The sequence below is a fragment of the Chrysemys picta genome, chromosome 17 (assembly GCF_011386835.1).
Source record: "Chrysemys picta bellii isolate R12L10 chromosome 17, ASM1138683v2, whole genome shotgun sequence".
Taxonomy (NCBI): domain Eukaryota; kingdom Metazoa; phylum Chordata; order Testudines; family Emydidae; genus Chrysemys; species Chrysemys picta.
The window spans coordinates 25,238,084-25,257,674 of NC_088807.1; the positions used below are offsets into that span (position 1 = coordinate 25,238,084).

At 57.5% G+C, this 19,591-nt stretch overlaps 2 protein-coding genes across 3 annotated transcripts; one reads left to right on the top strand and one right to left on the bottom strand.

The window, feature by feature from the left end:
• Positions 1–6: 6 nt before the first annotated feature.
• Positions 7–8,673, top strand: LOC122172843 (organic solute transporter subunit alpha-like). Its single transcript, XM_065571599.1, has 7 exons — positions 7–541; positions 756–907; positions 1,505–1,578; positions 1,802–1,957; positions 6,201–6,312; positions 7,271–7,523; positions 7,647–8,673. The coding sequence occupies exons 1-7, from the start codon at positions 475–477 to the stop codon at positions 8,078–8,080; spliced, it is 1,248 nt and encodes a 415-aa protein (XP_065427671.1). The 5' UTR covers positions 7–474; the 3' UTR covers positions 8,081–8,673.
• A 169-nt stretch (positions 8,674–8,842) lies between these two features.
• FTSJ1 (FtsJ RNA 2'-O-methyltransferase 1) lies at positions 8,843–19,181 on the bottom strand. 2 transcript variants are annotated; one of them, XM_065571601.1, is made up of 11 exons: positions 18,771–19,181; positions 15,026–15,167; positions 14,383–14,452; positions 13,835–13,940; positions 13,680–13,758; positions 13,503–13,555; positions 13,048–13,101; positions 12,617–12,719; positions 10,595–10,678; positions 9,480–9,583; positions 8,843–9,289 (listed from the first exon to the last, which is right to left on the bottom strand). In XM_065571601.1, the coding sequence occupies exons 2-11, from the start codon at positions 15,144–15,146 to the stop codon at positions 9,056–9,058; spliced, it is 1,008 nt and encodes a 335-aa protein (XP_065427673.1). In that variant the 5' UTR covers positions 15,147–15,167; positions 18,771–19,181; the 3' UTR covers positions 8,843–9,055. The 2 variants fall into 2 exon arrangements, with proteins under 2 accessions (XP_065427673.1, XP_065427672.1); XM_065571600.1 differs by having other exon boundaries at positions 18,945–19,180.
• Positions 19,182–19,591: the final 410 nt, after the last annotated feature.

Here is a 19,591-nt window from a genome sequence, read left to right on the forward strand (position 1 = left end):
AATGACTTATTAATCATTTGCACTATCACCAGGATCAGGTCCCCTATTGCAATGGGTGCCACCCCCCCCCCCCATCTCCCCACCAGACTGAGATTGGGGGCCTCCGTGGTGCCAGACAGACACCCCAGCTGAGAGTGGAGCCCATCCTGCCAGGAGCTAGAGTAACCCGCTCGAGCCCACTCCCCTCCCAGAGCTGGGGATAGGACCCAGGAGCCGTGAGCTCTCCATCTAGTGGCAGAGAGTTCCACAGGCCTCAGCCACCGAACCGTTCGCCGCTGCCCAGCAAGTGGAGGAAGCCGGACTTGGACCCCGTTACCTGGCGCTCGCACCTGGGCTGGGTCAATGATTAATTAGTACAGTGACTAACGAGGAAGGCTCCTTCCTTGGGGGGGCGGGGGAGAGGGCAGGGGAAGCTGGAAACAGAGAATCAAGGACGCCGGGCGGTGTCTGAAGAGAGGGGAGGGGAGGGCAGAAATGGCGCGACCCCAAAACTGCACCCACCACAGCGGCCAGTTCCCCCTGTCCTCAGAGATCTTCCAAGGTGGGACCCAGGCGTCCGGGCGCCCCGAGGACCAGAGTGGAGGGGGGGGGGAGCGTGCAGCCATGGGGGAGGGAATCCGGCCCGAATGGAGGGGGAGTCCCTGGGGAGGGGTCAGCCCGGGGTGGGCACTTGGGGGGACCAGGAGCTCTGTGGGGCTCAGGCTCACTCCTCCCCCACTCTCTCTGCCTTCGCCCCCCCCCCTCCCCCCCCCCAGTGTTCCAAGCCCAGCTGTGGATTTTTCTCATTCCCACGGCCCTGGGCCTGGTGCAGCTCGGCCTCTTCCTGGAGCAGACGGGCTTCTTCCTACGCCGCCGGGGTGCCTCCCGCCGGACCAGCCTCTCCCTCTGGATCCTGGGGGTCTACCCGGTAAGGCAGGAGAGAACCCAGGAGTCCGGGCTCCCAGCCCCCCCTGCTCTAACCACCAGACCCCACTCCCCTCCCAGAGCCAGGGAGAGAACCCAGGAGTCTGGGCTCCCAGCCCCCCCTGCTCTAACCACTAGACCCCACTCCCCTCCCAGAGCCAGGAAGAGAACCCAGGAGTCCGGGCTCCCAGACCACCCCCCCCGCTCTCACCAACAGACCCCACTCCCCCCCAGAGCCAGGGAGAGAACCCAGGAGTCCTGGCTCCCAGCCCCCCCTGCTCTAACCACTAGACCCCACTCCCCTCCCAGAGCCAGGAAGAGAACCCAGGAGTCTGGGCTCCCAGACCACCCCCCCGCTCTCACCAACAGACCCCACTCCCCCCCAGAGCCAGGGAGAGAACCCAGGAGTCCGGGCTCCCAGCCCCACCCGCTCTCTCACCACCAGACCCCACTCCCCTCCCAGAACTGGAGAAAGAACCCTGGAGTCCGGGCTCCCAGCCCCCCCTGCTCTAACCACTAGACCCCACCGCCCCCCCCCCGAGCCAGGGAGAGAACCCAGGAGTCCGGGCTCCCCTGACACTGTTCTCTGCTCCATCCCCAGGTGTTCAGCAGCATGTCCCTCATTGCCATGTACATCCCCCGATCCTCCTTCGTCTGTAACTTTGTTGCGAACATGTGAGTGTCCTGGAAGCAGGGGGCGGGACTTAAGTTAAAGAGGAGGGGCATAGTGAGGCAATGTTATGTGCGGCTGTTCCCCAGATGCCCTGCCCCAGAGGTGGCTGCATCTCAGCACCAGGCGAGCCGTCCCTGTGCAGTGTTATATGCAGCTGTTCCCCCAGCTGTCCCACCCCAGCATCAGCAGCATCTCCATGCCACCTTGCCTGCCCCATCTCCGCAGCTACCACTCCATCACCCTGTGGAAATTCCTGGACTTGGTGACCGATTTCTTCGGGGGCTCGGCCCGCATGGTCCAGCGCCTGCGGGGTCAGCACGTGGCCCCCAACCCCTTCCCCTGCTGCTGCTGCTGCTGTCTGCCCAACATTTCCACCAGCTGGTAAGTGCCCGGCCAGCTAAAACCTGGCATTTCTGGCCCCGCATCCCGCTGTGCCCAGGCCTCCAGCCGCAGCCATGGTGGGTTCCCGTGCCCAGCTGGCCTCGGCACCCCCCTGATGTGGGTCAGGGGTTCTTCTGTTGTTCCTAGTGTTGTACTTAAAGTACTGCACAGGATTTTTTCAGGGGGAATAAGACAAAACGCCACATTTATTAGTGATACATGTATTCATTAACACTGTATTATATGCATATAATATATTACACTTACACTCACACACACACACAAACACACTCCGTCTTGTTGTTACCAATTAGTTGCTCCCCTTAACTTCACTGGCCAGGTGAGTTAGATGGGGGAGGGGGTGGAGCCGGGCTTCTGCCGATCCGGATCGATGCTCCCATGTTAACAAGACGAGACCCGGGGTCCTCTGCAAGACACCTCACTTTTATAGCAGCTTTTCTCTGATGCAAATCTAGACCAGATTCAAACTCTGTGTCTGTGTCCATTGGTCCTTTGTGCTGCTTTCTTTTGAGTGTTGTCCCAATGCTGCAAAGAGGGTGTTTCCAAAAGAAGGTGCTTGCTTCTAACCCCAGAGGCCCTCGGTATGTCTGCTTGTCTTTAATGAGCCCACTTGACACGTTTTATTGTCCTTGGGTCTGGCTCCCAGCCCCTCTCCAACAGTTGAGGCTGTCTGGAGGTGCTGCCTTCCATGCCTTGCTCATCCACACCTCATTCATTCAACAGGGCAATTGATTAAGAGTGGGGGGGGGAGCTCTTGTTCTACTGCTAGCAAACAGAAATTTTTCTTCTATCTTATTCTATCCTGAGGGGCTATAATATTATACCAAGGGCAATGCAAAGTTTCTAAATGAGGCTTTGATACAAAGTCCCATGAAAACAGAGGTCACAGGTTATATGAAGAGGCACAATGTAAAGTTATATGAAAATTATCAGAGATTGATCTACATTGTCCCCCTTTTGACCTCTCAAGAACAATTCTTGAGTGGTCACCATATAAATCTTTTGTATTTGTTGCAAACAAACCAAACAATTATAACCAGGTGAATATAACTAAAACCATTACAATTGACTAAACACCAGATATAACATAAACACAAATGCAAACAATTATTATTATAATAATTGGAAATACAACAAAACCATTCCAATAATTGGGTACATTAACAAACAAAATGAGGCCCAAGTTTGATGCTGCAATAGCCATCAAACAATAAAAGTCACTGAAGTCAGGACCTTCTTAAGCACACACAACAAATAAGATTTTGTAGGAGTACCACAGTTGTTATGCAAGGTTAAGCTGGTTTGGACTTAAACTAACATTCAGTTGCTAAAATGTTGTAGAATTCCCTATTTTTAACAGTTGTTTTCAGAGGTTTCTGGGGACCTGAAAGATGGGGCCATACAATTATGGGCCAAGGTCTTACAGGTTATGGGGGCCCAAGAACTACCCTTCAGGGCTTGGGGAAATAGAAGCAGAGTACATAGAGGAAAGTGTGGAATTAATAATAATACAAGCAAATGTAACTAACAATACAAATGTATCAAGAACAAAAATTAACAACAAAATGATTATTAGAGAACCTAACAAAACAAAACAAAATAACCCTGATGCACTGGGGACCAAAGTCTTTTGGACACAAGGAGTGATTGATAAGTTGGATGGAGATGGGGGAAGTAGAGAAAGGAAAAGACATTTACCCTGTCTAGTGTAGTATCCCCTCTTTTTCTGGACCCAATGCTAGCACAGGACACCACTAGAGACAGACACAGAACATGCAACACAGAACACTGAACACAGACTTTGTCATGACACTAGAACCATGGTATTTTATAACTCTTCAGCTGGTACCAGCTCTCCTGATGTTCTGGTCCAGAGCCTGAAAGATAGACGCTTGGAAACAAATTAGCACAGTGCTTCCACCATGGCAGATCCTGCTTGGTCTCTGCCACAGTGTGTTTGGTACTTGGGGCTGCACAAATGCTAATTAAGTGGTGCATTTCTTGTGAGTGTAAATCCTCCCTTTCTCTCAGTAAAAGGGGTTAACACTCCATCTAGAAAAAAAATTCTGTTTTAAAATCTCCAGCCATTTTGCCATGGCCTGGAGATCTGAGGCAGAAGCAGGCACTGTTGTTAACTGTTTCAATGGCATTTTGGCCCTGGGAGGAGGAATTTACCCAAATATCCCAAATATCCCCCTTCCCAATCTCCAGAGGGGTCCCAAAGGTCTGCCCCCTTCTGGGGTCTTAAATGTTTCTTCTCCTGATGTTACTGCTGCTGTAAGATTTGAGAGTGCTGTTTTAACTCTCTGTACCCAACCTGTTTTCAGTTTCTCTATCTGTTGCTTGCCTGGGCCCGATCCTGCTTTTTCCAATAAACAGTTCCTTTCCATGGGCACAAGCCTTGTTCCACTACCAATTTAGCAAGGAGGGTGGGCTTTCCAACTAGCCCCCACCCTTCCTGGTCCCATTCCTTAAACATTTTCTTCAAAATTGTGAAATTACCAGAATATTACTTACAAAAAAACAAACAAACATAAACCACACTACACTGCCCAAACTCCTATATCCTTCAGAGTTTGGTTTAACAGAACAAGATCTGCATCTTTTTAACCCACTCTGGGCCAGAGGGAGAGACGCTAAGCTTCCCTCTGTATTACTCGGTCTGCTACCACCGAGGGTTCATACACCAATTATACAAATCCTTCCCCGGATCAGAGTGAGAAACACTAAGTTCTCCTCTTTAGCTCAGTCTTGCTACGGCTGAGGGTGTATGTACCTCTATAATACAATTTAAACCTAAACTCCTATATCCTTCAGAGTTTGGTTAATTAACTGAAAGTTTACGCTCTTTTTCCTCTAGTGCCAGGCTTGCTAAAGCTGCCGGTGTGCACACCAGTTTGATAATAACTGTGGATTTTATGCTTGCTCCCCCTTTCGCATTCTCCACCAACATGTTGTACTTAAAGTACTGCACAGGATCTTTTCAGGGGGAATAAGACAAAACACCACATTTATTAGTGATACATGTATTCATTAACACTGTATTATATGCATATAATATATTACACTTACACTCACTCACACACACACACACACACACACTCCGTCTTGTTGTTACCAATTAGTTGCTCCCCTTAACTTCACTGGCCAGGTGAGTTAGATGGGGGAGGGGGTGGAGCCGGGCTTCTGCCGATCCGGATCGATGCTCCCATGTTGACAAGATGAGACCCGGGGTCCTCTGCAAGACACCTCACTTTTATAGCAGCTTTCCTCTTATGCTAATCTAGACCAGATTCAAACTCTGTGTCTGTGTCCATTGGTCCTTTGTGCTGCTTTCTTTTGAGTGTTGTCCCAATGCTGCAAAGAGGGTGTTTCCAAAAGAAGGTGCTCCCTTCTAAACCCCCCCCCCCCCCCCCCCAGGCCGTCAGTATGTCTGCTTGTCTTTAATGAGCCCACTTGACACGTTTTATTGTCCTTGGGTCTGGCTCCCAGCCCCTCTCCAACAGTTGAGGCTGTCTGGAGGTGCTGCCTTCCATGCCTTGCTCATCCACACCTCATTCATTCAACAGGGCAATTGATTAAGAGTGGGGGGGGGAGAGCTCTTGTTCTACTGCTAGCAAACAGAAATTTTTCTTCTATCTTATTCTATCCTGAGGGGCTATAATATTATACCAAGGGCAATGCAAAGTTTCTAAATGAGGCTTTGATACAAAGTCCCATGAAAACAGAGGTCACAGGTTATACGAAGAGGCACAATGTAAAGTTATATGAAAATTATCAGAGATTGATCTACACTAGGCGCATGGGTTTGACGTACCAGCCCCCTAACCCGGAGCCACAATGGTCCCCTTTAGCATTAGCCCCTTCGTACCCAATGGGGAGCCAGATGAAGCAAGGGGGAAACCGAGGCACGCGTAGGGGTCACCCAAATTCCTATATTCTCCATACGGGGCTGCGGCAAGGCTGGGAACTCTCTTCCCCAAGCCAGGCAAGGCAGCCCAAGGAGGAGATGGATCATCTCAATCTCTCCCATTTAAGCTGTTCCCTCATTGGAGCAGGGTGTCTGGTCGCTGGGTCTCCCGCCTCCCAGTGCCGTAACCCCTAGGCTATACCGTCATTCTCGCTCTGGGGCCCTGTGGCTGAGTGGAGGAGGTCGACCTGTCGTCTAGGGAGTCCCCTTAAGCTGATCACCCCCATGTCTCACCCGCTCCCCATCCGCAAGGTCCAACCTACGCTGGATGACCCTGGCCGTGTACCAGCTGTCCCTCATCAGGACCATCCTCTTCTTCATCACGCTCATCCTCTGGACCGACGAGAAGTATGACTACGGCGATGTGAGTTGCTCTGGCCCCATGCCGTCCCCTCCCCCTCCCCGGCATGGGGTGGGCAGACCCCTCGGGGTAGAGGGGGTAACTCGTCTACCGAGGGCAGGGAATGGTGGCACCAGCTTAGCATTGGGGTTGGGTGTTAAGATGGAGTGTAGGTTGGGGTGGGTCTACTGTTACCCAGGGGTGTAGCATCAGGAGTTACCCTGGGCATTGGGTTGAGGGTTACCCTTGGGCGTTGGGTTGGATGTTACCGTAGGGCGCTGGGCTGAGGTGGTTACCCTTGGGCATTGGGTTGGGCCGGGCATTATACTTGGATATGGGATTGGGTTGAGGTTGGGCATTATCCTTGGGGTGGGGGTTAGGTTCGGTTGACTTTGGGCGCTACCCTTGGGTATTGGGTTGGGCGTTAGCCTTGGGCATCAGGTTGAGTTGACTTTGGGCATTACCCATCAGAGTTGGGTTGAGCGTTACCCCTGGGTGTTGGGCAGAGATTGGGCATTACCCTCAAGGTTGGGTTGAATGTTACCCATAGACACTGGGATGGATTGAACATTACCCTTGGGCATTGGGTCAAGGTTGGACTTTACCGTTGGGTGTTGGGCAAGGTTGGGCATTACTCTTGGCCATGGGGTTGTGTTGAGCTTGGGTGTTCTCCCTAGGCATGAGGTTGGGTTGAGGCTTACCCCAGGCACTGGTCAGTACTTGGGGGCACTGAGTTGGGTTGAGCATTATCCTCGGGTGTGAGATTGGGCAGAGCATTATCCTTGGGCATGGGGTGGGGTTGGATTGAGGTTTCTGTGTTATATGGGGTGTAGGGTTGAGTTGAAGAGGGGCGTTACCCTTGGGTGTGGGAGTGAGTTGGTTGGGCGTTACCCTTGGGCGTGGGGCTGGCCGTTACCCTACAGAGGGAGGTGGCCTGACAGACCACCCAGACCCATCTTCTGACCCACGGCCTCTCCTGCAGGTGAGCTACACCAACCCCAACTCCTACATCAACGCCATCATTGGTATCTCTACCTTGCTGTCCTTCTATGGCTACCTGCTCTTCTACAAGGCCACCCAGCCGGCCCTGGCCGGCTACAACCTGCGTTCCAAGTTCGTCTGCATCATCCTGGTCCTTGTTGTGTGCGGCCTCCAGAGCGGCATCGTGGAGACCATGGGGGCCCTGGGGGCCATTCCCTGCCGGCCTCCGCTCTCGGCCGATACCCGCTCCCAGAGTGAGTCCACCTACAGCAATCCCCCGGGGCGGCGCGAGGGTGGGGGCAAGGGGCGCTCGCCCCTGGCAGTCAGGGCCGGGCACAAGGGGGCGCTGTTCTAACCTCACCGTTCTCCCTTCCCAGTTATCTATTACTACTCCCTGGTGGTGGAGATGTTTCTCATCAGCCTCTTCGCCCATTACTGTTTCCGACGGGACGAGCTCACCCCGGAGAGCCCCACCGGCACCAAGAACCAGGCCTCCCAGACACAGCTGCCCCCTAGTGGCTCTGGGGAGGACAGCGCCTCCCTGACTGGCCTCAACCCCTGCTACTCTCCCGATGAGAGCCTCTGCCGAATCGAGCACACGCCGTTGGATCGCTTCCATTTCAGCCCCGGCTTCCCCCGACCTGGAGGGGGGCTGGGCCAGGGCTGGCCAGCTGGAACTCCCCCGGGGGCCCTCGAGATGGGAGAGCTGAGTCCCGGGGTCCCCGCAAATGGGTCTCCCCCCAGGAAAACCGATGCCCATCCCAACGGAATCCAGAACCAACCCAACACCCATGACGTCACCGTGGTATAAGCGGGACCCCACCCCACATGGGGCAGGGAGCAGGCAGAGGTAGAAGACAGATGGTGTTAATCTGCGGAACTCCCTGCTACAGGATACTGCAGGAGGCGACGCTTCCCCAAGAGGATGGGGGGGGACGGAAACTGGTTGACCCCCAGAAAGAATGGGGATGAGGCAGGAGCTGGAGATCAAATGCTAAGTGCTGTTGTATAATTAGGGTGATCTAGGGGACCCCCTGTACTTACGAATGGTGGGGGATATGAAACTGCTGTCGCGGAAGGCCTCTCCGTCTACCCAGCATGGCTGCTAAGTCTTTAAGCAGATACCTCCCAGAGGACGCACCGGAAGAGCCATCCGGCGAGCTAGAGCAGGAGGGGGTGTCGCTGTTAATTTGGGGATGTCTGCATTATTTCTCATTAATATCGTGTCTGACCCTGTTTCCCTGGCTGCATCTAGGGCAATCAAAGGAGGCTCAGAGTACACAGACCATCAGCTCTTTGGAGCGGGGCCTGTCAGTCTGTTCTGTGTTCGTACAGGGCCGCGGGGGCAGCGGGCCAGAGCCGGGGGGGCTCCATTAACGCACAAAATAAAGCAACGTCGGCTGAGACAGGCTCTCCAGTGCCAGCTTCAAAGGGGCTAAGGCACCAACGGCTGGGCCCTTAACCAAGGGAAGATGCTGCCGCCGTTAACCAGTGGAACTTCCTGCTTCATGATATCCCTGAAGGGGAAGATTGCCCAGGTGATTCAGGGCTGGGGTTGAAAGGCATCCACTGATGACATCTCTGCGAGTCTTTATTAAAACAGAGGCCATGGGGGGAGGGGGAGCAGGCAGAACCCCCTGCAAAACTGGCCACAAAGGGTTAAATTAAAATGCTCTTTTCACAGACTCAGAGCAGGGCTCATCCCTGGCAGAGAGGGACGGACACACACAAACACGCACACGCACACACACTCTCACACACACACACACACACACACACACACACGCTACGGTGACATGGACAGAGACGCCAGGACATTTTCAACAGCTGCCTCCGGAGGGCAGCCCTGAGGTTCCGGCGCTGACCCGTACGAGGGGGCGGGGCCAGCCTCCTCCAATGGGGACGGCTCGGGCTCCTTAGCCAATAGGTTGTTCCTCTTCAAGAAGCAGGCTTCCTGGTAGGGGGGACGGATGGGGGGCTGGGTGGGGGGCACATAGCTGTATTCCTTCCCTGGGGCCAGCTGCAGCGGGGGCGAGAGAGAGAGAGAGATATAGGAGTAGGGGGTGCCAGCATGCCCGCCCCCCCCCCACTGCCGGGATCCCACCCCCATCCCCCCCAGCCTGCGATTCCCCACCCCGCCTGGCCCCCCCAATTCCGGGATCCCCTCCCGATTCCCCGCCAGGATCCTGCCCCCATCCCTGCAGTCTCACCTGGAGGGGATACGTCCTGTCCGAGTCGTAGGCGCTCAGATCCCCACAGGCCAAGAACGGGACAATGACTCTGTTGGGACCTTCCAGCTGGTTAAAATCCACATCTGGAAAGGGACAGATGTGAGCAAGAGCCGTCCCTGCCTGCCAGGGGAGAGCGCCCCCAGCTGAGCCCCGTTCCCCCCGGCACGGTGCCCCCCAGCCCCGCCTGCCAGGGGAGAGCGCCCCCAGCTGAGCCCCGTTCCCCCCGGCACGGTGCCCCCCAGCCCCGCCTGCCAGGGGAGAGCGCCCCCTGCTGAGCCCCGTTCCCCCCGGCACGGTGCCCCCCAGCCCCGCCTGCCAGGGGAGAGCGCCCCCTGCTGAGCCCCGTTCCCCCCGGCACGGTGCCCCCCAGCCCCGCCTGCCCGGGGAGAGTGCCCCCTGCTGAGCCCCGTTCCCCCCGGCACGGTGCCCCCCAGCCCCGCCTGCCAGGGGAGAGCGCCCCCAGCTGAGCCCCGTTCCCCCCGGCACGGTGCCCCCCAGCCCCGCCTGCCAGGGGAGAGCGCCCCCTGCTGAGCCCCGTTGCCCCCGGCACGGTGCCCCCCAGCCCCGCCTGCCAGGGGAGAGCGCCCCCCGCTGAGCCCCGTTCCCCCCGGCACGGTGCCCCCCAGCCCCGCCTGCCCGGGGAGAGCGCCCCCTGCTGAGCCCCGTTCCCCCCGGCACCGTGCCCCCCAGCCCCGCCTGCCAGGGGAGAGCGCCCCCAGCTGAGCCCCGTTCCCCCCGGCACGGTGCCCCCCAGCCCCGCCTGCCCGGGGAGAGCGCCCCCAGCTGAGCCCCGTTCCCCCCGGCACGGTGCCCCCCAGCCCCGCCTGCCAGGGGAGAGCGCCCCCCGCTGAGCCCCGTTCCCCCCGGCACCGTGCCCCCCAGCCCCGCCTGCCAGGGGAGAGCGCCCCCCGCTGAGCCCCGTTCCCCCCGGCACGGTGCCCCCCAGCCCCGCCTGCCCGGGGAGAGCGCCCCCCGCTGAGCCCCGTTCCCCCCGGCACCGTGCCCCCCAGCCCCGCCTGCCAGGGGAGAGCTGAGCCCTGCGCCCCGCAGCACGGTGCCCCCGAGCCCCCACTCTCTGCAGCCCAGCACCTTACCGTAGCAATGGTCCAGCAGGGGGTTGGACATATTCGGCACGTAGCCCTCGGGCGGGCAGTACCCCCGGCAGACAACGAAGGCCTCTGGAGGCGGGAGAGATGTGGTTAGGGGGGTGCTGCGAGCCGGGGTGCCTGGAGCGGACGCAAACCCCGTGCGGCAGGCACTGCCCCCCGAGCTGGGTTCCCAGCCCTTCGCCAAGTGGCGGGTGGCAAAGGGCGTCGATGTTAAACACCCGCCCAGCAAGAGGGAATCGCTCCAGAGACCAGCCGAGCACTGAGCCAGGGTGTAGCTTTGCCCCGGTGCAGATCCCCTTGGCAAGGGCCGGGGGCACCGGGCGAGGCTGGCAAGGGGGAGCCCGACAGGAGACGAGACAGAACAGATTTGGGCATCTCAGGTTGATGGGACCCAGTGTAGCCAGGTGAGGCACAGAATGTGATACCTGTTTGCTTGGCCCCCTAGCGCCCGGCCCTGACTGCCAGGGGAGAGCGCCCCCCGCTGAGCCCCCCGCCTCACAGTGCCCATTACTGCCCAGCCCTGCCTGCCAGGGGAGAGCGCCCCCCACTGAGCCCCCCACCCCACGGTGCCCATTACTGCCCAGCCCTGCCTGCCAGGGGAGAGCGCCCCTCCGCTGAGCCCCCCTCCCCACGGTGCCCATTACTGCCCAGCCCTGACTGCCAGGGGAGAGCGCCCCCCGCTGAGCCCCCCGCCCCACGGTGCCCATTACTGCCCAGCCCTGCCTGCCAGGGGAGAGCGCCCCCCGCTGAGCCCCCCGCCCCACGGTGCCCATTACTGCCCAGCCCTGCCTGCCAGGGGAGAGCGCCCTCCGCTGAGCCCCCCGCCCCACGGTGCCCATTACTGCCCAGCCCTGCCTGCCAGAGGAGAGCGCCCCCCGCTGAGCCCCCCGCCCCACGGTGCCCATTACTGCCCAGCCCTGCCTGCCAGAGGAGAGCGCCCCCCGCTGAGCCCCCCGCCCCACGGTGCCCATTACTGCCCAGCCCTGCCTGCCAGGGGAGAGCGCCCCCCGCTGAGCCCCCCGCCCCACGGTGCCCATTACTGCCCAGCCCTGCCTGCCAGGGGAGAGCGCCCCCCGCTGAGCCCCCCGCCCCACGGTGCCCATTACTGCCCAGCCCTGCCTGCCAGGGGAGAGCGCCCCCCGCTGAGCCCCCCGCCCCACGGTGCCCATTACTGCCCAGCCCTGACTGCCAGGGGAGAGCGCCCCCCGCTGAGCCCCCCGCCCCACGGTGCCCATTACTGCCCAGCCCTGCCTGCCAGGGGAGAGCGCCCCCCGCTGAGCCCCGTGCCCCACGGTGCCCATTACTGCCCAGCCCTGCCTGCCAGGGGAGAGCGCCCCCCGCTGAGCCCCCCGCCCCACGGTGCCCATTACTGCCCAGCCCTGCCTGCCAGGGGAGAGCGCCCCCCGCTGAGCCCCCCGCCCCACGGTGCCCATTACTGCCCAGCCCTGCCTGCCAGGGGAGAGCGCCCCCCGCTGAGCCCCCCGCCCCACGGTGCCCATTACTGCCCAGCCCTGACTGCCAGGGGAGAGCGCCCCCCGCTGAGTCCCCCGCCCCACGGTGCCCATTACTGCCCAGCCCTGCCTGCCAGGGGAGAGCGCCCCCCGCTGAGCCCCCCGCCCCACAGTGCCCATTACTGCCCAGCCCTGCCTGCCAGGGGAGAGCGCCCCCTGCTGATCACTGATGTGTGGGGCTTCAGGCAAAGTGTGTCTGTCTCTAATGTTGGGCATGGAGCAAGCAAGCTCCAGGGAGCGTGTGGGGTTGGCACCGAGCCCAGGTGCTGGGCAGTGCTGCCAGCTCTGAGGAGGGGGTGCTAGATAAAAGGATCTGCGTGTGCCCCCCAACATCAAACAGATCCCTGCCTCTTAACCCGCCCGGAGACAGAACAGCTGGGTCCCTGTGCAGGACCCCCAGACGGATCTGTCACAGTCCGGACACCCCGGATACCTTCCCAACCCCCAGATCTGCCCCCTTCTGCAACCCCCCTGGGGCGCCCGGTTCTGCCCTCACCGATGCTGGAGTTTCGGCTGCTCCGGGGTTTGGCGCAGGTGACGTCGGGAAAGAAGATGCGGAGCTGGGAGTAGAGAAGCGTCACGTCCTTCCCCCGGAAGATCTAGGGCAGGGAGGTGGGGACAGGGTGACAGGCCAGCAGGGGGCAGTGCAGGGACGGTGCCAACGGCGTCCCCAGTGCCCGGCCCTGACTGCCAGGGGAGAGCACCCCTGCCCAGCCCCCCACCAGTATGTTGCCCCCTGGCATCACACCCTTAACTCCCTCAGTTACAACTCCAATTGTCCAGAGACATGTCTACAGCTAGAGGTTGCTGCTCCCCAGCCGCCCCACCCCAGAGGTGGCTGCATCTCAGCCCCAGGTGAGCCACCCCCTTGTGGCTGTTACCCCTTCAGCTAGGACCCCGGGGCTTCTTAGAGGGCCTAATATTTACCTTGGCCACGAAGGTGCCTCCTTTATTCAGCACGTGGGTCGTGATGTTCAGAGCCTGGAATGAGAAGGAGAAATTATCAACAAATGCCAAAATCCTTAATAAAAAAGGGAAAACTCTCTTGGCACTGAGATGCAGCCACCTCTGGGGTGGGGCAGCTGGGGAACAGCCACACATTACGCCGCATGGGGATGGCTCACCCGGCGCTGAGATGCAGCCACCTCTGGGGTGGGGCAGCTGGGGAACAGCCACACATAACGCCGCATGGGGACGGCTCACCCGGCGCTGAGATGCAGCCACCTCTGGGTCGGGGAAGCTCGGGAACAGCCATTTGGGACAGGTAGCGATTGAAACTGTGGAGGAGGATTGGGGAATGGAATCACCTGACAGGGGGTGCCGTGCTGCGGGGAACGGGGCTCGGCAGGGGGCGCCCCCTTGCGGCCGGGCGGGGTACTCACCGCTAGCAGCAGCTGCGCCTGGATGTATTCGTCGATATCGTGAAGGCCGGTCACTGCAAGTCAGGAGGGGAGAGGGGGCTCAGTGGGGCCCAGTCCTATCCCACACGGCGCCCTCGAGGGGGCGCCAGCGAGGGGCCTCCAGCCCCCCTCCCGCCTGGAGGCGCTGCTCCCACTCACCGTCGGGGGCCCCGTCACAGACCACCAGGTCGGCCGGCTGCCCTTCAAAGTGCTGGATGATCTCCTGCGCGGTGGAGACCTGGCGGGGGACAGACGGGCCGGGTTACGGGTCGAGACGGACGGACTCGGATCGGGGGGAGGGGGCCCCCACATACCTTGGTGATGTCCCCCTGGATCTGGACAACCCCCGGGAGCGGAGCCATGGCCTGGAGATCGACTGCGACGATCTTCACGGCGTCAGGGCCCTCCCCAGCACCGCCCCTGGGGCAGATATGGGAGGGGGTGAGAGACAGCCTGGGGGGGGCCTTCCCCCTCCCACCCGCTGCTACAGCCCAGTCCCACCCCCTCTCCCCTCCCACCTCCCCCCGCCCCTTCTGCCCCACCCCACTCCCTCCTGCCCCATCTCCCCCCACCCCATCCCACCCCCTTCTGCCCCACCCCACTCCCTCCTGCCCCATCTCCCCTCACCCCGTCCCACCCCCTTCTTCTCTACTGCCTCCTCTGCCCCTTCCAGCCCCCGTCCTATCCCTCCACACCACTGCGCCCCTCCCCACCCTGCCTTTACCCTTCCAATCCCCCAGTCCCACCCCCGTCCCATTCCCCCATCTACCCCCTATCACCCCCTGCTACCCTGCCCCACCCCCTGCCACCCATCCTCCCTTCACCTCCAGCCCCTCCTTCCCCCCCCAACACACACACTCACTTCAGCTTTCTGCTCAGAACCTGGCTCCAGCTGCCTGGGGCAGCACAGAGATCCACCGCCCGGCGCACCCCTGCAGGGAGAGAATGGGGGGGGGGGCTGGGAGCCGGGACGCCTGGGTTCTCCCCCCGGCTCTGGGAGGGCAGTGGGGGCTGGTGGGTTAGAGCAGGGGGCTGGGAGCCGGGACGCCTGGGTTCTCCCCCCGGCTCTGGGAGGGGAGTGGGGTCTGGTGGGTTAGAGCAGGGGGGGGGGGGCTGGGAGCCGGGACGCCTGGGTTCTCCCCCCGGCTCTGGGAGGGGAGTGGGGTCTGGTGGGTTAGAGCAGGGGGGCTGGGAGCCAGGACGCCTGGGTTCTCCCCCCAGCTCTGGGAGGGGAGTGGCGTCTGGTGGGTTAGAGCAGGGGGGGCTGGGAGCCAGGACTCCTGGGTTCTCCCCCCAGCTCTGGGAGGGGAGTGGGGTCTGGTGGGTTAGAGCAGGGGGGGCTGGGAGCCAGGACGCCTGGGTTCTCTCCCAAGAGACTGGGCAGCACAATGGGACCCCAATCTCCCACGGGCTTTGTGCAGCACCCGGTACAACAGATGGGGGCTACCGTAATACACCTAATAGAAGGAGCTGCGGGCGGGGGCTGGGGCCGGTTCCCGGTTTACCCTCAAACAGCTGGAACTCCTCGTCCAGCTGCAGGAGTTTGAAGGCGCTGCGGGCCCGCCAGCCCTCCTCCTTCGCCAGGCGGTAGTAGATGTCCCGCTTGTCCTTCGACGAGCGCCCCATTTCGGCTCTGACCCCCCGGGCCTGGAGGGCAAAGGATGAGGGCCAGTTACCCACCCTTCCCAGCTTGGCACCCGGGTCATTCTTAACTAAAAGACTTTTGTGTTGTTAAGACGGAATTGGCTGAGACACATTACTGTAGGCCCTACAATAATAGGTCTGTGGGCACTGGAGCCAAATTAATTACGGATCTATTACTGTAGGCCCTACATTAATAGATATATTAACACAGGTTCTAAATGAACATGGACATATTACTGTAGGTCCTACACTAACAGGTATAATGGCCCTGGACCTAAATGAACGTAGATATATTATCGGAGGCCCTTTCAAAATAGTTTTAATGGCCCAGGACTCAAATGTCTGTATCCGAAGTTGGGAATATGGACTCTGTATCTGTATTTCAACTCTGCTGGTTTGGGTGACGCCCCCTGCTCACACTTCAGGTACACGGACGGAAAAGCCGGACAGGCGGATGGCCCGTCAGCGAGGACAACGGACTGTGAAAAGCTCCTCGGTACTGCCCCTGCCTCACGAACGCCGTGATCCTATCACCTGATACTAAACCATTCCCTGGGACGTCTTGTAATTTCCACCGTAAGCAACGGGGGGTCACACTAGGGAAACAAAGTCAGTTCTCCCCGGCTACCCCACCCAAGATGACTACAGGGGGAAAGACCTGGGCCCAGCCTGTGGGTGTGTGAGAGGAGGTTTGAAGAGTCTGGCTCAGCAAGACAGGTAAAAGGGGGCCAGGCTGGCAGAACAGGTAGACTCAGTGGTGTCCCCGCACACTGGGTGACATCCCAGGGGGTCCAACCCGTCACAAACCCAAGGAGGAGTATTTCTAACCAAGAAAAACCTGGCTGAAGTTTTGACTAGTTGAAAAAGGGAAACTGAGGTAGGCTGCTTGTAGCGTGACCCTCGGACACCAGAGGCACCTACCTTAATAGGTACAGTGGCAGTGGACCAAATTTCTGTAGGCCCTACAATAATGGGAGGCTTGGCAGAAATAGTCTTCTTAGTATAATTTCAATGGATAATATCGACATCTATTTTTAAGCGCTTTTTTCTGGTTTCATCCATTTTAATATTCACAGGTTCCCAAAATGATGGTCTTCACGCATTTTATTTTTATCAATTTAGACTTTTGCAGTTGCAGGAAATCATGGGCCGGGTGAGACAATTGCTTAATGCCGGGAGATGCCGAGATTCCAAAAGTTAAAACTTTATACTTGTTACAAGTTGTCAACAGGTCAGAACATACAAATGCCAGCCGCATTGTCACCAGTCTGTTTCGCAGTTGGTGACCAACTCGTTTGCAATAAGTTTAACAACATACTTCTGGCCCGTGTATATTTTGTCGAAATCAGGGAGGAGCAATTCTTCCTCGGCTATCCAGCATATAAAGTCAATATCCTGAATCAGGTCTCAAGCAGGATTTCTCTTACTTTGCCTAGCCGGGAATTTAGACTATTATCGCTGGAAATATTTTTCCGTCGATGTGGGTGGTGAAATCGACATTTACCGACAAAAATCAAAACGCTGCAATCCTAAATAACAGGCGTACTGACAAAGAAGCCGGGTCGATGTGGATCTGTTATAGTAGGCCCTACTTTAAATGATTCATTGATACAAGCCTCAAATTAAGTCGTCTTCCTTATCTAAACAGACTTCGCTGTATGAGTCCTCTCCCTCCAGACTGCTCCGTTCAATTCGTATCTTCTATCAGGCTATTACTTCTTCTTGGGTTGGCCTCTCTGGCTTTTTCCATCAGTCTTGATCTTCTGGACTCTCTTACCCACATAATTGTCCAGCCTGCGCTTTTGTGACCAATTGTTTCCTTTATGGGGGTTACTTTGAGTATGTCTCCGACATACACATCCCTCGCATGGGCCTTCTTGTTTCCGCCACTCATCCACCTCAATGTGCGCGTTTCTGCAGAACCGATACTTTCCTCGCGTTTCTTTGTTGCGCGGTGCATTAACACGGGACGGAGCACCGTTTTCTACACTTGCCCTTTTAATTTTATCAGTATCTTCCTGATACGTACCGCACCACTTCTCTCCGTCTGAGCCAGGTATTTATTATTCTAGCTCTAATTTAGTCCTCTATTTCCCCATTTTCCCGGATTCTGGAACTCAAGATACTTGAAACTTTACATTTTCGGTACTGCCTGCCCATCTAGCTTCAAGGCTAATTCTTGCGCGTCCACACTATTGAAATCACATGTTTATTTTGAGCCCATGATTCTCCAGTATGTCTCTCCAGATAGTCATCAAGATCCTCTTCTAGACTATCTTTAGGCATGGAAGGAATAGAGTTTTCTTTAAACAGTAAATCTTAGTAAACATCGATTTTACCAGACACCCACCAACGGACGAAAAAATATTTCCATCGATAATAAGCAAAATTTACAGATAAGCAAAGTAAGAAAAATGCGGCTTAGAGACTGTCCTTAAATAATAGTTGTAAATGTATTGTATAACCCAGGCCACAAAACTTCCCCGAAATAATTCCTAGAGTCGATCTTTTAGAAAAACAGCCAATCTTGATGTGAGGGCATTCAGGACGAAATTGAACAAGAAAGGGATCGGTGCTTTTTGAAGTGGGAGGGCTCTCCCAGCCTTTCTGCATTTGTTCAAAATCCTGTATGGGACTGCCCACCAGTTTCATCTTTGATGAACCTGAACCTCACTTTCTATATATTTTTGGTGCTTGTCCTGTCCTTTTGCCCGTTGATACGCTTCTTTTTCCCCTTCCTGTGTTCCAAGTCGTGCATAAAGTTCCTCACCGTCCTTTGCTTTTGCAACTACATTCTTGTATGCCTCCTCCTACTCTTTCGACAGATTTAAACTTTTCCCCGTTATCTTTTAACCCTTCTTGTACTTCCTCACCCCACCGCCAAGTTTCTTTGGGAGTGAAGCTTTCCCTTTTGATTCACCCACCACTTGTCACTATAAAATCCCCCGATTTATCCACTTCTTCCACACGTGGTGCCGACCTCTCCTCTCCATAACCACACCCTAAAGGCCTTTTCAGCTTCACCCTGTCGTTTTTGCCACCTTATCTGTGGTGTTATCCTCTTTGCTTTTCTCTATACCTTTGTCCTAAGAAACGTATCCAAGGTGAGGGGTCTCTGTTGACTGGTACTGCTCCCTCCCGCAATCACCTTGCAATTCCTTTCATATCATTTATTTTCCGGATCCAAATTAAGTAGCAGCATATTATTCTAGGCCCTGCGTTAATGAAATAGGTTGACACAGGTTCTGCATTAAGGATACATGATTGTCGGCCCTCCGTGAATATGTATATTGTCACTGGAGCTAAATTAATTACATATGTGTGATTGTAGGCCCTGCGTTAATTGGTAGATTGATCGAGTCCTGGTGAATTATGGATATGTTATTGTAGGTCCTACAACAAGTCAGTTGTGTTGTCCCAAGGTGCTGAATCCATCTCCACCAGGAATAAACCAAATATTACTGTAGGACCTACATAAATAGCCACATATTATTGTACCCCCCAAATGAATACGTATATATTATTGTAGGGCCTACAATAATACATCACTGGCAAACACCTTCACACCCAGCCCCATCCAACTTGATCTGTTATTGTAGGACCCACCTTAATTGGGCTCGCCTCTGCGCATGCGCCCTGAGGCCCAACGTTCGGGCACCGCACAGGATGAAGCGACGGCGCACGCGCAGCACGGGCACGTGCCTGCGGCGGTTGGAACGTGCTCCCCCCCTCCCCGCGGCGGCGCAGGCGCACAACCTTCCTTGCCCGACCGCTGCTTACCGCGCCGGACGCGACCGAACCCGCCCGGAGAGACGGCGCCGAACCGGAAGTGGTTCTTTCCCAAGCCGGAAGCGGAAGCTAGGGCGGCGCCGGCGTTGGGGGGAAGGAGTCGGGCCGGGGGGGGGCAGGAGCTGCGGACTGTGGGGAACAGAGCTGGGCTGACGGCGGCGGGTTTTCTTCAGTGCGCCTGCGCAGAGACCGGCCCGCTTTCACTGCGCCTGCGCAGCAAGCCTGAGCGCGTGAGGTTTTCCCCTATTGCGCACGCGGGGGGGTGAGAACTCATTCGATCGGCGCATGCGCATTGCAGGACAGCAGTGAGGGAAAGTCTTATTGCAGCACTGCATTGTGGGAATTGTAGTCTCCATGGGTCATGTGACCTAGGGCCCTGCATATGCAAGGCATTGCAGTACCCTGGGCTCCTGGAGCAGCAGTGCATGCTGGGATAGACACAGTCGTGCTTCGGGAGACCCCCCCCCTCCCAGCAAGGGCAATGCATGCTGGGATTTGTAGTTCCCTGGGGTGAGGGGGGCACGATGCGGCGCAGTGCATACTGGGATGTGTGGTTCCCTGGGGAGGATCAGGTGCAGTGCATGCTGGGATGTGTGGTTCCTTGGGGAGCCAATTGCAGGAATTTATAGCAAGTTGGG